This window comes from Urocitellus parryii, chromosome 5, assembly GCF_045843805.1.
Source record: "Urocitellus parryii isolate mUroPar1 chromosome 5, mUroPar1.hap1, whole genome shotgun sequence".
NCBI lineage: Eukaryota > Metazoa > Chordata > Mammalia > Rodentia > Sciuridae > Urocitellus > Urocitellus parryii.
Genome location: NC_135535.1, coordinates 181734475 through 181757746, shown reverse-complemented (window position 1 = coordinate 181757746; position 23272 = coordinate 181734475). Strand labels below are relative to the sequence as shown.

At 39.7% G+C, this 23272-nt stretch overlaps 1 protein-coding gene across 1 annotated transcript in view; it reads right to left on the bottom strand.

The window, feature by feature from the left end:
• Positions 1-172: 172 nt before the first annotated feature.
• The window catches only part of Pi4k2a (phosphatidylinositol 4-kinase type 2 alpha), a 28648-nt gene continuing 5548 nt past the window's right edge, over positions 173-23272 (bottom strand). The window contains exons 2-9 of the mRNA XM_026394818.2: positions 20756-20956; positions 15523-15654; positions 14979-15132; positions 8915-8976; positions 6980-7079; positions 5994-6127; positions 5463-5522; positions 173-2706 (exon numbers count right to left, since the gene is read on the bottom strand). Of these exons, the coding sequence (XP_026250603.1) occupies positions 2545-2706; positions 5463-5522; positions 5994-6127; positions 6980-7079; positions 8915-8976; positions 14979-15132; positions 15523-15654; positions 20756-20956 (1005 nt within the window). The 3' untranslated portion in view covers positions 173-2544. The remainder of the gene's footprint in view (positions 2707-5462; positions 5523-5993; positions 6128-6979; positions 7080-8914; positions 8977-14978; positions 15133-15522; positions 15655-20755; positions 20957-23272) is intronic.

Genomic DNA, 23272 nt, shown 5'->3' with positions numbered 1-23272 from the left:
AATAAGGACCATAAAATCTCATAAAAGGGAATAACATTTCTGCAACAAATATTCACACTAAGAGATATATATGAATAATAATAGCATCATATCAATATAGGCTCAAGTAAGGTTTTGAAATGAGTCATGAAAATACTTTTGGTTTTCCAAGCACTGGAACTGTGGAAGTGAAAGACCTGTAAGGAAGCTCTACTAGGGGAAAAGAGCCCCAGCAGCCATGTCTCTGCAACTCCATGGAAACATAGGTTTCTTTGTCCTTAAAATTGCATTCTACCTTCTTTGTCTTCCTTCCCCCAAAGAGAACTGGACAAAAAAGGTCAGAATTGGATTTGTTATTCATACATTTGCATTGATTTAAATACATTACATACAATTTCTACAGTGCATTAGAAGAATGATAATGGGGGCAACAGCACTCTCATAGCCCAGCCTCCACTCCCTCTGGGGGGACAGGCTTATGCCTGGCAGAGAGATAGGCCATTCTGAGAGTGCCACCAGAAGCCTGCCCCGGCACTCAAGGCCCCTAGCTCTCCCAAAGTCCACATTCAAGGCAGCCTGAGTATAGGCTTCAAGGGAGAGAGGAGACCGGCCAGGAAAGGATGCCCTGCACTCTTGCCTTCCAGACCTGGGACTGGCTCCCTTTTACATTGGACCCAATTTCCTCCTGACTGCAGAGCTGGTCTGAAGCAGGACAGTACAGATGTAGCTGGTAAAGTACCAGGCTCCTCTTCAGGTGCCTCTGGCTCTCCCAGGCACCCAGGTAAGGAGTTTTGCCAGCATGTTTGCATGAAGACGTCTTTTCTGTGGAGGGATACCCACACTGGGTCCCTGCTGGCTCCTGTGGTCAGGAGGCAGGTATTCTCTCAAACCTGGTTCCCAAGGCCAGAGTCCAGGTGGGCTAGATGGGATTGTCAGGGCAGGGCAGGCAGGGGAGTGGTGCCTTTGTCCTCAGGGCATGCATATCTAGCACTGAGACCTTCCTGTCAGCTGGTGGAAGCCCAGGACAAGCTGGTTCCTGGGGGGCTGGAAGGGATGGGAAGTGGCCTAGCCCAACTGACAGGAGGGCTGCATGTCTTTGCTTTGTATCCTGGATGGTAGGAGCTGTTCAAGCAGAGTGCACACAGCCATAGTCCTCACTCCCTTTCTTTGGTTGTTTTTCAAACCTTCAAAATACTTTCCAAGGCTGATTGACCAATCGCAGGGTGCTAGAACCACAAAGTGTCCATAGCACATGAACACAGCTGCCCCTCACCACAGGTGACACCTTTTTACTCCCTCCTGAGGCCATTCTTTGCTTTGGTGTAGAAAGGGCTTGAACACCTGGCAAGCAGGGCAGCTGGGGAAAAGACACATAAAAGCAAGAAGCTGCACACTGAGCTGGGCAGGCACTGGGGGACAGTTTGAAGACCTTTCTGCTTTGGGCCTTGCCTTTCTCAAGAAGCCAGGGACAAACAAATCCAGGATAATAAGCCAGGGAGAAAAGGGAAACTGCCAATTAGGAGGCAGAATGCAAGTCTGGTTGCCAATACAAGCAGCAGTGGGAGCACATAAAGAAGTCCAAGGACCTGATGATATCCTGTCCTCTTATGAGCTGAGACCACCCCAGAACAATCCATTCTACAACCTGAACAGAACTCCTAAGCCAAAAAAGCTAGAGGGAAATATTTAAAACAACAAATTAGAGGAGGACTGGCACTAAGGATTCAGGAAGCAAGGCTGGGAAAATTCACCCATAGGCCACTTATAGCTCCCAGTGTGTACCTAGGCCATATGGATCACAATCACGTGCTGGACATCAACTTTCTATTAAAACAGAAATTCTAAGAGTAGCCCCTCATGCCTCTGCTTGAGTAACAGGCAAGCTGCATCAGGGCAGAGAGCAGAGAGGTTCTGTAGGTCATGTGCAGAATCACTGAGAGCTGCAGAGCAAAATCCTGCGCACCACAAGAAGCCAGCCTACTGCCAGTAGGAAGAGAAGGAAAAGATTTGGCAAAAACCCAAAAGGAAGCTGTGGCTTCTGTCTGTCCCAAAACTAGGAGCCACCCAGTGGCCCTGTAACACAGCCTTGGTTCATTGGAGTAAGCAACTGCCAGGCACCTGAATGTCTGGGTCTATGCAAATTTAGGTCTGGATTAAAGGCTTATGACATGAGAGGATCTGGGTTCTGCTACAAGCATTTAAATTTGTTTTTGTTGTTGTTTTCTGATGCAGAATATAATAGGGAATTACAAAGGAGCAGGGTGTCAGGGAGGTAGGGACTTTCCCAGCCTGCCACAGGAGATGCTGGAAGGGAGGTGCTCCTTCTAGCCACCTGGACTTCTGGCCTGGAACTCCAGCCTCCCCTCAGAAGGGCCCAAGAGCACTCTGGTCCTTGATTGTGCTTCTCCCTGTGGGTGAGAAATCCCTGAGGGAGGTGACTTTGAGCAGAGAGGGAGGACTGGTAAAGGCTGCTCTCCACAGGCTTCTCTGGCTTCCTTGTACCCAGCTCCCAGGCTTCCTCCCAGCCCATGTCTCACACAGCATTTCCTCTGCCTGCCTCTAGGGCTACCACCATGAGAAGAAGGGCTTCCGACTCTGAAAGCTCTGTGTGTAGGACTCGCTAGCAGACCGCTGGTGGGATCGGGCAGTCTCAACAATCACAGGTGGCATCTGGACGAGGTGCAGAGGACTCTTGTTGTCTTTCAGGGCCTGGGTCAGATTTAGGATCTGCAGTGGGAAAAAGGAGACAGATGAGAGAGGCCTAGGATTCCAGATCTTCCTCTGCAGACAGGCCAGCAGACAGAGCACTCCTATAAATCAATAAAAAATAAACACACCAACAGGTGCCTTGGCTCACACCTGTAATCCTAGCAACTTGGGAGGCTGATAAGAGGATTGAAAGTTTGAGGGCAGTCTCAGCAACTTAGCAAGACCCTAAGCAACTTAGCAAGACCCTATTTCAAAATAAAAAATAAAAAGATTTGAGATCTAGCTCAGTGGTAAAGTTCCCATTGGGTTCAATCCCCAATACCAAATAATAAAAATAAAAAATAAATACACCAATGGAAAATCATACAAGTAGACTATAAAAGTAGAAATACAAAGGGACAACAAACAGAAAATGGTAACCTCTCTAGTTATTTTAAAAATACAAATGAAAAGCCAGGCACACTGGCCCGTGCCTAAAGTCCCAGCACTCAGGAAGCTGAGGCAGAAGGATTACTTGAGTCCAATAGTTTAAGCCTGGGCAGTATAGTGAGATCCATCCCAATTTAAAAAAAATGAAAACAAATACCTCCCCTATTTTTTTGCCCTTCCATTTAGTAAAAATAGTGATGATGACTCAGAGGTGGGGAGAGCTCAGTTAAATAGACAGGTTTGTGACCTCTTTTCCCTGTTCTATTTCAGATTTCTATGGGGTAGAGGTTCATTTTGCTTTGGTATGTGAACAGCAGACAAGTACAGGTGTGAATGACTTCTTGCATGTTGGGAGAAACTAGATGCTTATAGAACCTTACAGTGTTAAGGAATAGGTACTTAGTTATGTGAAACTTGCTTAAACCAGACTCAACTTGTCTCTTTTTTTTTTTTTTTTTTTTTAATGTGGTACTAGGGATCAAACCCTGGGCCTTTTGCAAGCTAATCATACTATTTACCACTGGGTTACATTTCCAGTCCTTGACTATCATTTTGATAGGTGAATTGGCTGAGTAAGATTCCTGATTTTATAAGACAGTCTCCTCAGGTCTATGACACAGCCTGGTCCTATAATTTTATACCTTCAGCCTCCTGTCAACAAAACCAAAGTTTCAAAGTATGTAATGAAAGATCTGACTACCTTTCTGCTTGATTCCTTAAAAGTTTCCCCTCCTCTGTCCCTTGCTGGAACATACTTTAGGTCTGCCCTTGGTTGTGTGTACAAATTGTGATTCCTATTCTTGAATAAGTACTTCCTTTGCTTATATTATAGCCTGGTGCTTTTTCAGCTGATAGTTATGACAAAAGCCACTCTGAAGACATTAAAAGCATAAGATACAGAAAAAGATAAAATTGCACTTCCCCACAATCTCCCCTACCTTTTGCTACCTTGAATAATGGCCCCAGTTGGGTATAATGGGAGGAGGATTGCTATGCTGTTGGCAAGGGACTGGGTTGGGAAGGGACTGGAGAAGTTGGTGCAATATGGATGGAGGCACATCCTACATAAGCTTGGGAAACAAGCTTATTCTTTTACATTGAATTCTCTGACAAGAGTAAATCGTGATTTTTAAGGTGACTTTGAGGGAGGTGACTTTGATTCTGCCAGCCTAATTAGGTCTTAACTTTACTTAGGAAAGCTAGGAAGACCACATTACAGTTTTCGAACAACTATAATAATAACAGTTCTTCAACCATTTCATTTTCAGGGAAAATGGACTCAATGAGCCCAAGAGGTGCTCTCAGCAAAAGCCCTTAGCTAAATGGTAGGAAGAAGTAAATGTAAGATTATGTCTGGGAGAATCATACTATCCTTTAAAGATGTGAGAAGCTAACTTTCTATATATAAAATCATAATTATAATAGCTATCATGTATTGAGTACTCCAAGTACTACTATACCTATTTCAAATAATTTGTCTCATAATAACCATAATGAAATAATTATTCATTAATTCCATGACACAAATGGAGAAATGAAGTGAAGGAGACATTAAGGAATGTGCCCAGGTTGGCCTCATAGGTAGTAAATGGCACAGCAAGGCATCAAACCCAAGCAGTCTAACTGGTTTGTGCCCTTAACTCCTAGGCCATCCCAGAAGTCCTTTTAAGGACTTCAAAGTGATATGCATGATGCCAGTGCCCTACAGAGCTTTCAAATCATTGTTCAAACATATTTTTTACTATGCTTCTGGAAGATTAATAATGCCCTGAGTTTCTGTGGCTCCCTTTGAAGGTGAAAGTGGAAGGCAAGGCATAATACAACTTGAACTCAAAAATGTTATAACTACAGTCAACGTGAGAGTGCTTACCATGTGCCAAGTGTTATTTTTACTTATTGCTTGACATGCATTATCTCAGGCAATCCTCTGTCCAATTGTGCAAAGTATTCTTGCTAACCTATTTTATAAACAAGAAAACAGAGGCTCTTGCCCAAGATCCGAGAGCTTGTAAGTGGTGAGGTGATCTGACTGCACATACCAGCTCTTAACCACCAAGGTATATGGCCTGTCTTGAGCAACTTGAAGACAGGGAGCACTGGCTTATTTACCAATAATTTACCCAGCAACTGGCACAGAGATATGCCTGTAATGAGTGCTTCAGCAAGCACTGGATCCCATGGAAGAAGTTGGAGATTGGACGGTACTACCTTTCTTCTCTCATGTGTTTGGACATAGTCACAAACATGTATGGCACAGACTGAAAAGTATATAAAACACAAGTTTTATACATTTGCTCAGATGAACACATAAGCACATAAGAATCTGGAGGATGGTGCAGGCTTACCTGTCCCCGCATGACAGCAATCTGCTTATGGAACTGGCCCCTATCAAAACCAGGATCTTTCTGTAAAAGAAGGGAAAGAGGAAATGTGTAAATGCCTCATAGGAACCTATTTTCTTTCCCAGTTAGAAACTTTCTAATAAAGTGAGTCCACATAAGGGTTACTGGGCTTGGTAAAGTCAACTAGCACTCTGTGAACTCCTGCTTTTACAGATGAGAAACAGAGAACAAGAAAACATCTAGTTTTCCATCTCAAACTCTGGGCTCCAGTGTTCCATTTGGAAACAAGAGCTCTGTGGATATGTTGGAGCCACATGATGTACACAGTACACACTAATGTGATCTACCACCACTGTACATTTCTTTCAAACCCATTCAAACCAGGTTCTGCTGTCCATATGTGGGAACTTGCTTTTTCTGGCTAACTCAAGTCAGAGGGTATTAGCCATTTCCTCTTGGCTTTGTCAGGACCAATCAGATAAACCATCAGAAATGTCTTCTTTATGTAACCAGGTTGAGGTTCCCAGGGCTTACCTTGAAGAGTTCATATAGGTCCTCCTCCAAGTCTTTGACAAAGTTAGGGTCTGATATCTTTGGAAGAATCAGATCTTTGATCTCCTGAGAGAATGGGACTTTTGCCTGGGGCAACCAGGCCCAGTAAAAGGGATCTGAAAAAAGGAAAGGTCAAAACCAAAGCTGGTGACTGGAAAAGTCCCTGCTCATCTTCTGTCTTCTATCAGGGCACTTTCAAAGACAGAACCCCTCTTCCCTGATACATAACAAAAAAGAATACTTACAAATGTTATTAACCATAAAGGTTGTATGGACACTAAGTACAGGAACCAGGATTCAAACCCAGATCTGCCTAATCCTGGAGCTCTTTCCTAGACATTTTGTGCCCTTACATGATAAAAGACGGTAGAGAAGCAACTACCCACCCTGAGAGATTAAGATGGTCTGAAAATGAAGACAAGTGCTACAAAGGGGACAGTGACTCCCTACTTGTTTTTTCTCCCCCTTTCCAAAAGCTTCTTACTTATAATCAATAAGGAAGATATCAATAAGTAAGACCAGACACTGGCAGCTGCTATAGTGACTCAAATAGAATAAAACATAAAAAGATAGTTCTCAGTTCTACAAAAGAATGAGAAGCATGCAAAGTGGACATGAAAAAACTCATCTTTGTGCTTCTAATTTCTCTTCTCTCTCTCTTTTCTTTCTTTTTTTGGGGTGTGGGAGATTGAACCCAGGGCCTTGTGCTAGTACTCTACCATGTAACTATACCCCTAACTCTCTGTTTCTAATTTTTAATCACCCATATGCCTCCAGCGAGAATAATATAAGTAAAAATTAATAATAATTTACATTATGGAACAGCTGCCATTGTATTAAAGGCTGAGATGCATTATTTCACTAATTCTTAGAATGGTGCTATAATAGAGGTATTATTATCTACACTGTACAGTAAGCAAACTGAGACTGAGCAAGGGAAAAGCCAGACCAGTGTTCTTAAGACTTACATGCCCTCCAAGAGTCAGGATGCTTCAGTGGGAAAGCCAGCCCATTGTCTATGGCCGCCACCTTGATAACAGGTTCCTTTACCACCACCCAGTCTGTATCCTGCAGAGCAAGGAAAGACTAGTTAGTGAGAAATCCCATCTGCCTCAGACCCTGTAGGGTAGTAGCAAAGCAACCCATCTCACTCAACTCAGACACCAATCCTTCTTCAAATTATTTGGAGCCATTCTCTGAGCTGGTTTCTGTACTGTTACCTGAACCTGGTACATTTATGGCACCTCAGACTCTGCTTGATCAAGTTCTCTGTGTTCCCTTCTTATCATAGGAAAAGATAATGACCAAAACTAAGATAATCATATGACAATTCTCCTAAAGATAGGCACTGAGAATCCACTAAATGGAAAAGAAGAAAAGTCCACTTCAGGTGGCCAGAGACCTTTTTAGTGGACTTAGACTCAAATGCCATTTCACTGGTGATGACCAAATTTTCTAGTGAAATTTCAGATCCACAGAAGATGACAGTTGGCTTTTCTTACACAAAGAAGTCTATTCTCCTGCTTCAATGATACATAAAAAAGAAAAGGACCACAGTTAAATGGAAAAAGTGGCAGGCCACCTGTGACAGCTCATGATAGGGACACTCACTATGTGGCTCTATACTTTAGGTTCACCGTTGCCATCACAGGAATAGGGACTGTGGTTCCTAGACACTGCATCAAATCCCTTATTTTTTAAGTGTGGAATCCCAAGTTTTGCCCTATACCTGATGAATCAATTTCTGAGGTAACGGCCTGAGGAATGTACTATTTTAGTTTGTTTTGTTTTGTTTTATTTTGCAGTGCTGGGGATCAAATTCAGAGCCTTATATAAGCTAGAAAGGTGCTCAACCACTGAACTACAACTCTTCTAATAATTCAGGCATAAACTTTTGGAGCCAGTGAGAGAAAAACTGGGGCCAGGTGTGATTGTACACATCTGCTACTCGGGAGGAGGAGAAAGGAGGATCACAAGTTACAGGCTAACTTCAACAACTTATTGAGATGAGATCCTGCCTCAAAATTTAAAAAAATTAAAAAATTATTTAAAAAGGACTGGGGATGTAGCTCAATAGTAGCAAGCCCCTGGGCTCAAGTCTCAGTATTGCAAATAGGAAAAAAAAAAAAAAAGAAACCAGGGCTGGAAGTTAGTTCAGAGTAAAGCACTTTGCCTGGCATGTGGAAATTCATGTATTCAGTCCCCGATAATAGTGAGTGAGTGAGTGAGTGAGAGAGAGAGAGAGAGAGAGAGAGAGAGAAACTTCCTGCTACTTTTAAAAGACATGTAGACAAAATAGTGATGGAGAAGAGTAGCAGAGGATGAAAGGAACAGGAGAGAAAGAAAGGTACAGAAGCAGCAGTTTCTAAACTTAGTTCTGTAGAATGATGGTCAATTGTGAAAAAATGTTCCATGGTTTGAAAAGGGTGTAATCACGGGACCAAACAAAATTAAACAGGTTTGTTTCACACAATACTTCTCAGACCTTTTCTATACTACTATGCAATGTGAAACTCAAAGGAACAGAATGTGTTCCATCTATGTTCCAAACTTACTTGGTCCTTTTCTCATGCTATTCCTATTAAAATTAGTAGGATGATCCTTAAAACACACTGAGAGGGCTGGGGGTGGGACTCAGTGGCAGAACGGTTGCCTAGCATGTGTGAGGCACTGAGTTCGATTCTTAGCACCCCAAATCAATAAATAAAATAAAGGTCCATTGACAACTAAAAAAATATTAAAAAAAAAACACACTGAGAAAAACTATACCAAATATTAACCTATTATTTTAAAGCCTTGTTCTTCCCCAATTCTTCTAAACTTATATGACAATACTGTGTGCTTATGTACTATAAAGATATTCCTTTTCATGCTCTTCTTTGAGATATAGACCAACCTCTTACCCGAGAGCCAGAACTATCCATTGGATAGTCATATTTAATCAGCCAGTTGTCATTGCCTCGATCTGTAAACAGAAATATAAAGTTAGCAGAAATAATCAGGGTGACTTTTTAATTTAACTAAGGTGGACTAGGTATTTTGACCAACCCTTCTATTGAGAGCAACTACAGAAAATGGATAAAATATTTCAAAATCTCTGGAAGGCATTGGTTTTAACCAGACTATAAGAACTTAAAAATCAAGTTCTAGGAGATAAAGAAAATCCAGAAGAAGGGTCCCAGGATTTGTGGTTTCTTTTCCCTTACAAACCTACTGATTTGGGAAGACATGTGACTAGAAGGTTGAGAAGTAGAACAGTGTTCTAATAGTCTTATATGGCTAGTGAGTCAAAAGTTATAATCTAGTCACTGATAGGGGAAGGGGACACACTGGTAAATCATCCATACTGTGGGTTGAGACCTAAAGAACTATCTATACCATGTAAGCAAGCCAGCACCCTCTCAGTACCTGAAATTAAAGTGATTCTTGGTGGCTAGTGTGCTTGCTGCTTGCCAAAAGCAAACTTCTTCGTCCACACAGGATTTATGCCAGCGAATATTTCTACAATTTCTGATAAAGAGTATCTGATCGCCAAAAATAACCAGATAGACAAACAGACAAAATGAAATGAATAAAAACAGAGAAACATGAGAAAATTAAAGCTGTCTATAGTGTCTCCAAACCATGTAAACATCTTACATAGATTTTTAAATGTTCAAGTAAAATATTTAATACGTTTTAAGGTAAAAAACAAAATTAAGAGTTTCAGTAGAAAACAAGAATATGTAAAAAAGGAATCAAAAATTCTAGAAGTAAAAAACTAAAAATTATCAAAAATAAAATTTCAGTATGGTATATGAATTTAACAGTAAATCATGCTGAAGAGGGAGATGGTGACTTGGAGACAGTAATAAGAAAATAACCAGAAAAAAGCACACAGGAATTAAACAACGCATGCATAGTTTTATCTAACAGCATGTAACTGAGTCCTAGGAGAGAAGAGAAAACTAGGGCAAAAGTTAATATTTTAAGAGATAATATCTGAGACTTTCCTAAACTGACAAATAAAACTACAGATTCAAGATGCCCTGTGAATCCCTAGTAGGAGAAATACAAAGAAAACTACACATAGGCTATCCTAGTAAAACTTTTGAAAACCAAAGATAGTGGGAGAGCACTTGCCTAGCATGCCCAAGGCCCTGGGTTTAATCCCTAGTACAGGGGGAAAAAAAATCTCCAGGACAAGATGAACCTAAATAGAAGTTTAGACATGCAGGAAGAAATAAGAGCAATAACAATAAAATAGGTAAATAAGTTGGGAGATCTAGATAAATATTGCCAATTTTGTTTAGGTAGGATAGTTTGCATGCTTTTTTTTTTTTTTTTTTGGTATTGGGGATTGAACTCAGAGGCACTTGACCACTGAGCCACATCCCCAGCCCTATTTTATATTTTTATTTAGAGACAGGGTCTCTCACCGAGTTGCTTAGTGCCTTAGTGCCTCACTTTTGCTGAGGCTGGCTTTGAACTTGTGATCCTCCTGCCTTAGCCTCCCGTGCCGCTAGGATTATAGGCATGCACCACTGCACCCGGCTTGCAAATTTTTTTTTTTTTTTGAGTTTTGTTTGTTTGTTTTGTGATACTGGGAAATCGAACTCAGGGCCTCACAGTGCCAAGCAAGCACTCTACCATGAATCACTTTCATGGCCGCAAGAGTTATCTTTTAGAGATATATATTGAAACTAATAGCTGGTTTCTGAAAATATCAACAAAATTGACAAACCTGTAGCTAAATGGACCAAGAAAAAAAAATTTAAAGGCTCAAATTACTAAAATCAGAAATAAAAGCACAGATATTACTACCAATTCTACAGAATTTTTTTAAATTACATGAGAACACTATAAACAACCATATGCCAACAAATTGGATAACTTAGATAAAATAAGTAAATTCCTAGAAATATGAAATCTACCAAGATTAAACCACAAAGAACTAGAAAATCTCAAACTGGGTGTGGGTAGTGCATGTCCATAATCCCAGCTACTCAGGAGCCTGTTAGAGAATCTCAAATTCAAGGCCAGCCTGGGCAACATAGCAAGACCCCCATCTAAAAGAAAGAAAGAAAAGAAAGAAAGAAGAAAAAGAAAGAGAGAGAGAGAAAAATCTCAACAGACTTACACCTGTAAGGAGACTGATTTGGTAATCAAAAATTTCCTACTGGGGGCTGGGGATGTGGCTCAAGTGGTAGCGCGCTCGCCTGGCATGCGTGCAGCCCGGGTTCGATCCTCAGCACCACATACCAACAAAGATGTTGTGTCCGCCCAGAACTAAAAAAAAATAAATATTAAAAAAAAAAATTCTCTCTCTCTCTCTCTCTCTCTCTCCTCTCTCACTCTCTCTTTAAAAAAAAAAAAAAATTTCCTACTGGGCATAGTGGTCTATATTTGCATCCCACCACTTGGGAGGTTGAGGTGAGTGTGTTGCTTGAGACCAGGATTGGACAGCAGCCTGGGCAATGTAGCAAGACTATCTTCAAAAGCAAACAAACAAAAAATTCCCAGGTGTGATACTTCTCTGGTAAATTCTACCAAACATTTAAAGAAGTAACACCAATCCTTCTTGAACTTCAAATCATTCCATGAGGCCAGCATTACCCTCAAAATAAAGCCGGAAAGAGACAATACAAGAAAACTGTAGACCAATATCTTTCATTAAGACTGATGTAAAAATCTTCAACAAAATACTAGCAAGCTGAATTAAGCAGCATATTAAAAGGATTTCAGACAATGCACAAATAAAATTTATTCATGTAATTCAAGGAGAGTTGAATATATAAAAATCAGTCACAAAAAAAAATACATGATCCTCATACTCAATATAGAAAAAGCATTTGACAAAATCTAACACCCTTTACAACAAAAACACTCACCAAGCCAGGAATAGGGAACTACCTCAATATGTATAAATCAACCTACAGCAAACACCATATTCGATGGTAAAAGACTGAAAGGTTTTTCTCGAAGATCAAGAAAAAGATAAGGATGCAATTGCTTTTACCACTTCTATTTAATACAGTACTGTAAGTCTTAGACAATGGAATTAGGCAAGAAAAAGAAATGAAAAGGCAACCAAATCAGAAAGGAAACACTAAAATTCAAAAGTTTTTTGCAGAAACAAACAAAAAACCCATCTTAAAATTTATGAAATCTCAAGGGACCCCCAAATAGCCAAAACAATCCTGGAAAATGATAAAACTTGAAGACCCACCCTTTCTAACTTATAAACTTACTATAAAACTATAGTAATCAAAATAGTATGGTAATGGTATAAAGAGAGACATACAGACCAATGGAACAGAATTAAGAACTCAGCTGGGTACAGTGGTGCATGCCTGTAATCCCAGAGGCTTGTGGCTCAGTGGTGGAGCACAAGCCTACCATGTGTGGGGCACTGGGTTTGATCCCCAGCACTACATAAAAATAAATAAATAAAATAAAGGTATTGTGTCCATCTACAACTAACAAAACATTTTTTAAAAAGCTAATCTCAGAAACCTAGGCACTAAGCAATTCAGTGAGACCCTGTCTCTAAAACACTAAAAGGGCAGGGGATGTGGCTCAGTGGTTTAGTGCTCCTGGGTTCAAGCCCTAGCACCACTACCCCCCAAAAAAGAGCCCAGAAATGAACCCTGATATGTATACAGCCAAATAATACTGACAAGGGTGTCAAGATCATTCAATGGAAGAAAAGGCAGTCTTTTCAACAAACAGTGCTGAGAAAACTCAATACACATATGCAAAAGAATGAAATTGGACCCTTAATAACATGTACTATATATTTAATTCAAAATGAATCCATGATCTAAATGTTACGGCCTAAAAATATAAAATTCTTAGGGAAAAAAAACAGAGCAAAAGCTTCATGACACTGGATTTGGCAATGACTCTTAAATATGAAAGATACAGGAAAAAAAAGAAAAATCTGTGTATCAAAAGATACTATCAACAGTGAAAAACCAATGGAGTTGAAGAAGTTAATAGCAAATCATACATCTGATAAGGGATTAACATCCAGAATATACAGGGAACTTCAAAAACTGAACAGTAATAAAATAAACAAACCAATTCAAAGTGGGATGGGGATTTAGCTCATTGGTAGAATGTTTGCCCTGGGTTCCACCTCTAATACCACAAAATAAGTGAATAAATAAATAAGCATAGGACTTGAATAGACATTTGTCCAAGGAGGATATATAACTGGCCAGCCAATAAGCATATGAAAATAAGTTAAATATCACTAATCATCAGAGAAATGCAAAATCAAAACTATAATGAGCTTGGCAAGGTAGGGCCACCTGTAATCTTAGCAGCTCAGGAGACTGAGACAGGAGGATCACAAGTTCAAGACAAGCCTCAGCAATTTAGTGAGACCCAAAGCCACTTAGTGAGACCCTGTCTCAAAATAAAAATAAAAAAGGGCTAGGGATATAGCTCAGTGGTAAAGTGCCCCTGGGCTTAATTCCCAGTACCAAAAGCAAACAAAGAAAGTACAATGAATGGTTACTATTAAAAAAAACCAAAAAAACAGAAAATAGTAGGGCTGAAGTGTGGCTTGGTGGTAGAATTCATGTTTAGTAAGTGTGAGGTCATTGGTTCAATTCTTAGCATCTATCCCTCCCCACAAAAAAAAAAAAAAAAAAAAAAACAGAAAATAGTGTTGGCAAGATGTAGAGAAATTGGAATTCTTGTGCATTGTTGGTCAGAATGAAAAATGGTATAGCCGCCATATAAAATAGTATGGTAGTTCATCAAAAAATTACTAATAGAATGACCATGTATGATTCAGCCATTCCACTTCTGGTATACGCTCAAAAGGAATGCAAGCAGGAATTTGAAGAGATACATGTTAATTCATGTTCTTAGCAGTGTTATTCACAAGAACTAAAATGTGGAAGTAACCCAAGTGCTCATTAATAGATAAATGGATAAGCAAAATGTGGTATTCACATTAACTGGAACATTGTTCAATCACTAGAAGGATAATCATTGTTCAAAGGAAGGGCATTCCAACACATGCTGCAACATAGATGAACTCTGGGGACATTACACCAAGTGAAATAAGTAAATCACAAAAAAGGCAAATATTATATGATTCCACTTTTATGAAGTATTTAGAACAGTCAAAATCAATGGGGCTTGTGGGGAGGGAGAATGGAGAATTATTATTTCATGGGTACAGAGTTTCATTTTACAATTTGAATTCTCCAGAAAGAGTTTGTTTTAGAAATGGATGATGGTGGTAGCTGCACAATAATATGAATGTGCTTAACGTCGCTGAACTGTACACATAAAAATGGTTAAGATAGTATCTTACCACAACACAAAATACTGGAAAAAATATAGTTCAAAAAGCATAAATTTGGTCAGTTTAAATGAACTAAAATTAAAATTGCACCAGAATTTTTTTTTAATCACTGATGATTATGCAGCCATCTCAAAAAGTCAGAAAAAGACAAAATTAGCCAGGCATTGTGGTCTATGCATGTAACCCAGCAACTCAGAAGGCTGAGATAGGAGGATCGCAAGTCTGAGGCCAGCCTCAGCAACTTAGCAAGACCCTGTCTCAAAATGAAAAATAAAAAGGACTGTGGATATGGCTCCGTGGTAAAGTGCCCATGGGTTCAATCCCTAGGACCAAAAAGAAAAGGAAAGACAAAAGTGTCCTGTGGTAATATCTTGATGCTCTAAGAATGAATTGGGATAAAGGATAAGCGTGCTCTTCAGCGTTTTGGAAGAGCCAGGTATTTCTGTCTGGCACCTGGAAAGAGGCAAGGATAAAATGGCTCCAGGCCTTACCATTTCTAAAAACTACATGCTTTGTCTGCACAAAGCTTAATTTGGAAAAGTATTCTCTTAGATCCTCTCTAAATGCATATGACCCTTCTAACATAGGGTCAAGTTCATCCTGACAAGGCACTGTGACTCCCAAGCCCTGTACATCACCAGGCCTTCCCCACAGCTGCTCACCAGTGTTGCGGATAATGTAATCCAGCACCACTAAGCGCTCAAACTGCAGCAGTAGTTGCCGGTTAGTGTTCTCAGGGAGAGGTTCTGCTTCAAAACGCCGCAGCCAGTAGTCTGCATCTTTGTAGCCTTCAACAAAGAGCTGGAATGAACCAACCTGCAACCAAGAGGAAGGAACAAAATCATGTCCCTGCAGCCCAAGTCCAAAGACTCTAAGGGTATGCAGGGACCCACTAAGCTCCTGTGGTGTTCACATCAGAGACAGGGAGATTTCCAAGATCCTCATATCTTCATTTCCTTGAAAGTACAGGAGATAAGGTTTGTGACAGAGATCATCCATTCACTTTGTAAAAGAAGCCTTTTATAAATGGTCCAGAGATTAAAGTGAGAAGTTAGGTTTCTCAACAGAAACAAAGAAGATAGAAACCTCAGGGCAGGCTACTCACAAACCTCCGATATTCAAGTTGGTGGGCATGTTGCTTCCCCACTTGAATGAGTGCTACCATAAACCATCACATTAGATATGCCAAACAAGTGTAATCTATACCTTTGGTGGTAGCCCAATGCGGTTAAACCGCTGTCCAACTTTTGGCACTTTCTGTAGCGCAAGTCGCTTGCCCCTGGACTTCACTCGGTCAATGGCACTATAGTTGAAGGTTTCACTGGCCAGGTATACTACCTACAGTGGAAAGAGAAGAGATACCCAGGTTAGAGTCAAGTTTAAGGAACCAGACCATCATGGGAGAGAATAGCAAGATGCTCATCAATACTGGTTCTCTTCCAGGGCACACAAAAAATAAATAAATGAGTAAGTACAATGCATTTTTTAGCCCACCCAGCAATTAGGACAGGGAATATGGCTAGTTTGGGCCAACTGGATGTTGACAAAGTGATGTAGGCATACCACTTCCAGGCTTGGCCTCTAAAATCTCTCACACTCCTTAGTTCACATTTCCCCATCTCTGTAGCTGGAAATGAAGGGTTCTGAGATGGTACAACCACACAATGGAAGGATAATATATCTCTTGACATTACATGAGTGACATGGTGGGATATGAGAGAGCTGCCTAACAGACATGAGCAAAAATTAATTCCTATTATATATATTAAACCACTGAGATTCAGGGATTGTTAAGCAACTAATGTGAATTACCCTTAACTAATAGTTACCTCATGCATTAGAAGAAAAGGCCCAAAGTCTACTTTCTTTCCAAATACAAACATACTACAATTTCTTTTTTTTTTTTTAAATTTATTTTTTAAGTTGTTGACAGACACAATACCACAATACCTTTATTTTTATTTATTTTTTTTATTTATTTTTTTTTAAAGAGAGAGTGAGAGAGAGAGGGAGAGAATTTTAATATTTATTTTTTTAGTTATCGGCGGACACAACATCTTTGTTTGTACGTGGTGCTGAGGATCGAACCCGGGCCGCACGCATGCGAGGCGAGCGCGCTACCACTTGAGCCACATCCCCAGCCCCCATACTACAATTTCTACTCTGTATCTTTTTGTTTCCTTTTAAATGTTGTGCTTTGTGCGATTATTCATATTTTAAAAAGAAACATGAAAGCTGAGTACAGTGGTGCATGCTGATAATTCCAGAAACTCCAGAGGCTCAGGCAGGAGGATTACAAGTTTAAAGCCAGCCTGGGTAACTTAGTGAGATCCTGTTTCAAAAAAATTTTTAATTAAAAAAAAAAAAAAGACTAGGGATATAGCTCAGTGGTAAAAGTGCCCTTAGATTCAATCCCCAGTACTTTATATAAACATTAAAAATTCTTAAAAATTTAAAAATACAAAAATTGTTTTTCACTTTTAATGTACTTCTATATTTATGCACACATTTTATCTGGAATAGTATGAGGAAGGAAACTGAGCACCAGGAGACAGCAGTGGGAGGAGGCTGAATTACTTCTCTCTTTTGACTCTTCAGTGCCTTCTGATTTTTGCACTATATGCATGCATTGCCAATTCAAAAAAAAATTGTAATGGGCCCAGGCTTTATGGCAAACATCTGAAACCCCAATGACTCAGGAGACTAGGGCAGGAGGATCACAAGTTCAAGACCAGCTGGGGTTGTGACTCAGTGGTAGAGTACTCGCCTAGAACATGTGAGGCACTGGGTTTAATCCTTAGCACCACATAAAACTAAATAAATAAAAGACCACCCTCAGCAACTTAGCAAGACCCCATCTTCAAATAAAATTTTTAAAAAGCTGGGAAAATTCCTCCTAGGTTTAATCCCCAGTACCCACCCCCCCCAAACACACACACACACACAGACACACACACACACACACACACACACACACACATAAATTATGATGGGACGTCAATATCATCACACTTGGCTGTCAAAATGCAGTGACACCATTGTAATCCATATGCATGTCCATTACCACATGTCTTATGATTATCCAATCACATATCTAACTTCTCTCTTAAAATTAATGAGATTTAGCAGGGAGAGTTTGGCACATGCCTATAATTTCAGTGACTTGGGAGACTGAAGCAGGAGGATTGCCAAGTTTGAGCCTAGCCTTGGCAACTTAGTGAGACTGTCTCAAAATAATATTTTTAAAGGGCTGGGGTCAGGCACAGGATTACACCTGTACCCCCAGCAACTTGAGAGGCTGAGGCAGGAGGCTAGCAAGTTCAAGGACAGCCTCAGCAACTTAGTGAAATCCTTAGCAACTCAGCAAAACACTGTCTCAAAATAAAAAATAAAAATTGATAAGGATACAGCACATTAGTAAAGTGTTCCTGGGTTCAATCCCTTATTACCAGGGGGGAAAAAACCTAGACATTTTGGGAGGCAGAGAACATCTTATTCATATTAGCATTCCCAGCACCTAACACAGTACCTGGCATGTTCATTAAGTATTAACTGAACAAATGAAAGAATGAATGAGTTACAAATTCTTTTAGAGAAGGCAACTAGTGAGTTTTAGCATAGTTCGGTGGAAAATAAGCAGAAATAGTTAAAATATAGTTAGCATATAGTTAAAATATAATAGTTAGCATATAAATACCTTAAATCAAATTTATAAGAAAATTTTTGTCCTAAGCTGTAAAATTCATTACAAATAATGCCTTATTTGCCCATGAACCTTAAAAGCAAAATAATTTATTCCCATACAAGCCTCCTTCCTTCCATTCATCCCGTTTTATCAGGGTTCCCTGAAATGAATGTGCAAGGTACTATAGCAAGCACTCCCTACCTTACAAATCAGGAAACTCAGGCATATGAATGAAAGAAAGGGCTTTTTTTTTTTTTTGGTATTCATTTATTTTTATTTGTTCTAATTAGTGAAAAGTGCTTTCTAATTTGCCAGTTTCCACTATGAAAACCCTGATCCTCTCAAGCCATAAAGCATCGTTTGCCTCCTATCACATTTATTTTTGATCATGCTTCCTAACAAACTGCTTTTCTCCTATGATTAATGAAACTATCATAACCTGAAATCTCACAGGAACAGAGAACAGAAACAGCCAGTGAGTGAGAATTAGAACCTTACTATTTGGAGCTCCATAACAATTGTAAGCTCCATTTTCATAGTGACAGATGGACAGAATCTGGTCACAAACAGGGGAGGTAAGGAAGTGAATGATTCCTTTCACTGTTCTCAGCAGCTGAACTTTAGTTGTAAAGTTCCATCTTATCTTAGTCTCATGGAAGACAAGAGTTTTAGCTGTTGCTAACTTTCTGATGCAAAAAAATCCTCAGGCATCATTAATAGGGAAAGAGGAGGAACAGACATGGGAAAGAAAAGGGTTGTGCAGGCAACATTAATGATTAGAATAGCTTACAAATAACACAGGCTAACCGGAGTATAGCCTGTGTCATGTACTGGGCTATGTGCTTTAAGTGGATTATCTTGTGTAATTTTTGTGTGTGTGTGGTGCTGGGGATCAAACCCAGGGCCTCTTGCATGTGAGGCAAGCAGTCTACCTTTAAGTTTTTTTGTGAAATCCTAATAGCCACCCTAAAAGGAACTATTTATATCCCTATTTTTACAGTAAGGAAACAGCCTCAGGGAATTAATTGACTTGCACAAGGGTCACACAAATAAAAAGCTTTTGAGTCAGATTTCAAATCGAGCTTTCTGATTCTTAAGCACTGCTCTCCAGAAACACCAGTTAGCAGGCAAGCACAGAGTCAAGAACAGGAAGGAAATCACACAGTGATGAGCAAGGAGTATTTTTAAAGTTTCTAGAGCCTAGGAGAGGCTTAGTAGGAGGATTCCAGGTTAGGCAAGAGATCTGGGAGTGTTAATTATCACACAAGATGCTGAAAGTGTGTTGTTTAACTATCTTCACAGAGAAATAAAATCAACATATAAAGGGAGGGAATGAGCACAAATCCAGGCAGTGAATTAGGTAACAAATGGGAACCATAGCCTGGTCAAACATTCATTCTCTCCATTCTTCCTTGGGGGAATCTTTGGAATTGTTTCCTTGATTAGACATTTATTCACTGATTCAGATATTTAATGAACACTTACCTACTATATAGTACTTTGCTAGGTGCTTAGAATGGGAAATGAATATCTCAAGAAGTGATCTCTAACTTCTAGAAATTCACAAACTAGTTGGCCTATTGTTTAGAGTTCAGTGGAAAAGAAGCAGAAATAGTTAAAACATTCACAATAATCCCATTGTCTTCTTAAAAAATCCTAAAACAATGGTGCACACCTATAATCCCAGCTACTCAGGAGACTAAGGCAGGAAGATCACAAATTCAACACCAGGCTGGGCAACTTAAGGAGGCTTTTGTCTCAAAATAATAAGGACTGGGGATGTATCTCAGTAGAGCACCTTTGTTTTCAATCCCCCGAACTAAAGAGAAAAACAAAAAAAACAAAAAATGTAAAACCAAGTTTGCAGGGCAGTTCCTATCTGCTAATCAATTTCTTTGCCATCTAAACCTATGAAGAAAACCTCAAGCAGAGGTTTTTGATCTCAAGGCATGGTCTAGAGGGGGTCAATGGATAGATTTCAACTGGTCATCTGAAAATATACGCAAAATACTAATTGCAAATATGTGTGGTTTTTTTCTAAGAATAGGACCTTCAGCTGTCATCAGATTCTCAAAGAGGGTTATGACCCAGAACTATGAAGCCCCCTCTGCAGCCTCAGGGCATAAGATCAGAGTGCCACTTGTTACTAAACCTCAGGTGCCACATACTCAGTGGGTGATGATGTGTCCTTAATTGCTTGTATGCTGACCAACATATTTCTTCCCCTCATAACTCTTGGAGAGTTTCATGAAGTACGGGGGTTCTTAAACAGCTCATCCATTCTAGATTATGTCTATTATTATGGTGGCATGCTCCTGCAGTCTCAACTTCTTTTGAAACTGAGGCAGGAGGATTACTGGAGCCCAGAAGAGCCAGTCTGGGCAACATAGCAAGCTCCTGTCTTTAAAAAATAAAAATAAAAAAATGAAATCCTGGAATAGCTCTAAGGTCTAAGAGAGTGAGTTTTAAAATAGCTAGGTTTCTAACCAGCTTGGGGTTCCCTGGGATATAAAGACCAAGAGAGCCCATAAATGTGCATTAGGCATCTGTGAAATTCCTGAAATTGTGTATAAAAATCTGTATGTATGCCCTTCAAGAACAACTTTCATCAGATGAATAATCTGTGAGCCTAATCCTGTTACCTTCTCCCAAAAAAGGACTTTCCAAGATTGAAACAGCCCCCACTAGACCCAAAGTCCCATTAACAAGGTTTAAGCCTCAGCAAAACTTTAGCCCAGCACTAAGGTCACTGACCTTTGTACGGGGTACAATGTTGAGTTCCAGTTTTTGGTCCACCAGGCTGGCCCCTGCCTCTGAGAGATATCCCTGGTTGAGGACAAGGCAGTCACGGCCAAAGCAGCAGGGACAGCACAACTTCTGCAGCCATTTGGTCCACTTAGGATTAAGATGCCCATATGGCTCTTCATTCTTGGGTTTGAAGACAGCAATGATCCTCTACACAGACAAAAGAAAAAGATGAGTTGGGAGGATGGGTTATAATTCAGTAGTAGATTGTACACTTTGCATGCACCAGGTCCTAGGTTCAATCCCTAACACCACCAAAAAAAAAGTCAGACCAAGTCAGCAGAAATCCAGAAGGAAATGAGTGCACACAAGAAGACAATTCCTGTTTAGTCAGACAGAGGCTACTCACTAGCTGGTAAGACACCAGTTTGTATGTGCAACTGAGACCCACTGATCAAAAGAGCTGTGGCCAAAGGTGTCAAGTCTCCTCATTCTTCTTGCTACTTCACTCCTCTCCATCATTCTTCTCTCATACTTATCTCTAACTTTGTGCTTCAAAGAAATAAGGTGAATGGATTTGTACATTTCTAGAAGCAAGATTCAGAAGCCAACTCAGTGGCTCATCTTGAGCCATAGACTGCAATCTTATACTAATACCAGAAGGATATAACATCACACTGCATATAATAAGAGCTCCAAAGTAATCTTCTCCTCCAAGTGAGGAAATAACTTTTCAGGGATGCATGTATTCCTGCCTCCATTTATCCAATAGGACCTTTCCTTTATATGGCATGCCAGAACTTTAACACCATAAATCTCCAACTTCCAAGGTATATACATAAACACAATTTCTCTTTATCAATTATGTAAAGACTCAAAAAGTTATCAACTAACAGGAAATAAAGTATTATGAATGAGGTTTAAAAATTCCTTCATCAATGGTTAATTTCCTCTGTCAATCTTATTATCTCATCTCTTGGGTATTAACAAAATCTTGAAATAAAAAGTTAGAAATGACAAACAAAGAAAGCAACCAAAGAGCCAGGCATGATGACACATGCTTGTAATCCCAGTGACTCAGGAGGCTGAGATGAAAGGATCAAGTTCAATGTCAGCTTGGGCAATAGAGTATACCTGGGGGTTCAATCCCCAAAAAAGGAGCCTAAGAGACAAAGAGAAAAAGAATCTGCTACCTGGTTAAAATAGAATTCTCTTAAGTAAATTCTGATAGGCAAGGGACCAGGATAGAAGAGACCAAAAAGATTAAATCCATCTTCTTCAAATGTCATTGGAAATATGGGATACCTAGAAACTCTGGCTCTCCCTCCTGAAGATTTTCTTCAACAGGTCAGTCAACTCTCTGAGGTTGTTTTACATTTATCTTATTCCCTCCAGTCCCCAAACTGGTAATTCAAAGAAAGAAAAGCAAATATGCTAACCAAGTGACTCATCTTCATATCATATGACCCTCCTCCTCCCCCACACTCCACAGCCAACTCAAGCTAATGTTCACTTCATATAATTGACTGTTATTGAATAATCAAGAATACCCTCCTTACCCACCAGTTTTCAGTTGAGAAAGAAAATGAATGCCTAGTTTTCCTCACCATCCTCTCTCTCCTAACAGACTACCAATTCCTTTATTATATCTAGGAGAAATTTTCAGTTTAGTGCCAATATTTTAAAAATACCTTTCCTTAATACCCACTTAGTAATGTCCCTGTTTAATGAAGAGGTTGAAATACAGATAGCTAAAGTAATAGTAGTCCATGAAGATGAGGATAACAACAGAACTGCACAAGGAAGCAAGAGGTCATTCACTGGCTGGTGTCAAGCTCTACAATCAGTTATTGGAACCTGGGACCCAGAGAGTTCCGAATAGCTCAACAGAAAGAGAGTATTATGCTGTGAAAGAAAGGCCCTTGAGCAGGGTCTAGTGATGCACACCTGCAGCCCCAGCCATCACAGAGGCTGACATAGGAGAATCACTTGAGCCCAGGAGTTCTAGACCAGCCTGGGCAATCTCCCTTAAGAAAAAAAAAAAAGAAGAAGAAGAAAGAAAGGAAGGAAGGAAGGAAGGAAGGAAGGAAGGAAGGAAGGAAGGAAGGAAGGAAAGAAAAACAAGAAGAAAAAAAATAGATGGAGAGGAAGAAAAGCAGCAACAGTCATTGTCATAGTTGCCCGCCACCACCCTTTTCTCCAGAAACCTAAAATTTAAGACAGTTCAAGTGCATCACTCATATCGAACAGTGAAATAAACAGAAGTGATCTTTAATTAAAAAAAAAAAGTGGCCTTTGATGAAATAGTTTCTTTAAAAGTTTCGTAAACATGACGTGTCGGTCTTAAGATTCTCTTAAATTCTTAAAAATTATAAAGGACCCAAAAAAACTTTTGTTCAAGCTCTATCTGTTGTATTAAAAATTAAAACTGAGAAAACTGTTTAATTCATTTAATAATAAACATAAACCTACTTTACATTAATCATGATATATTTTAATGACAAATGAAGATGTATTTTCCTAGCC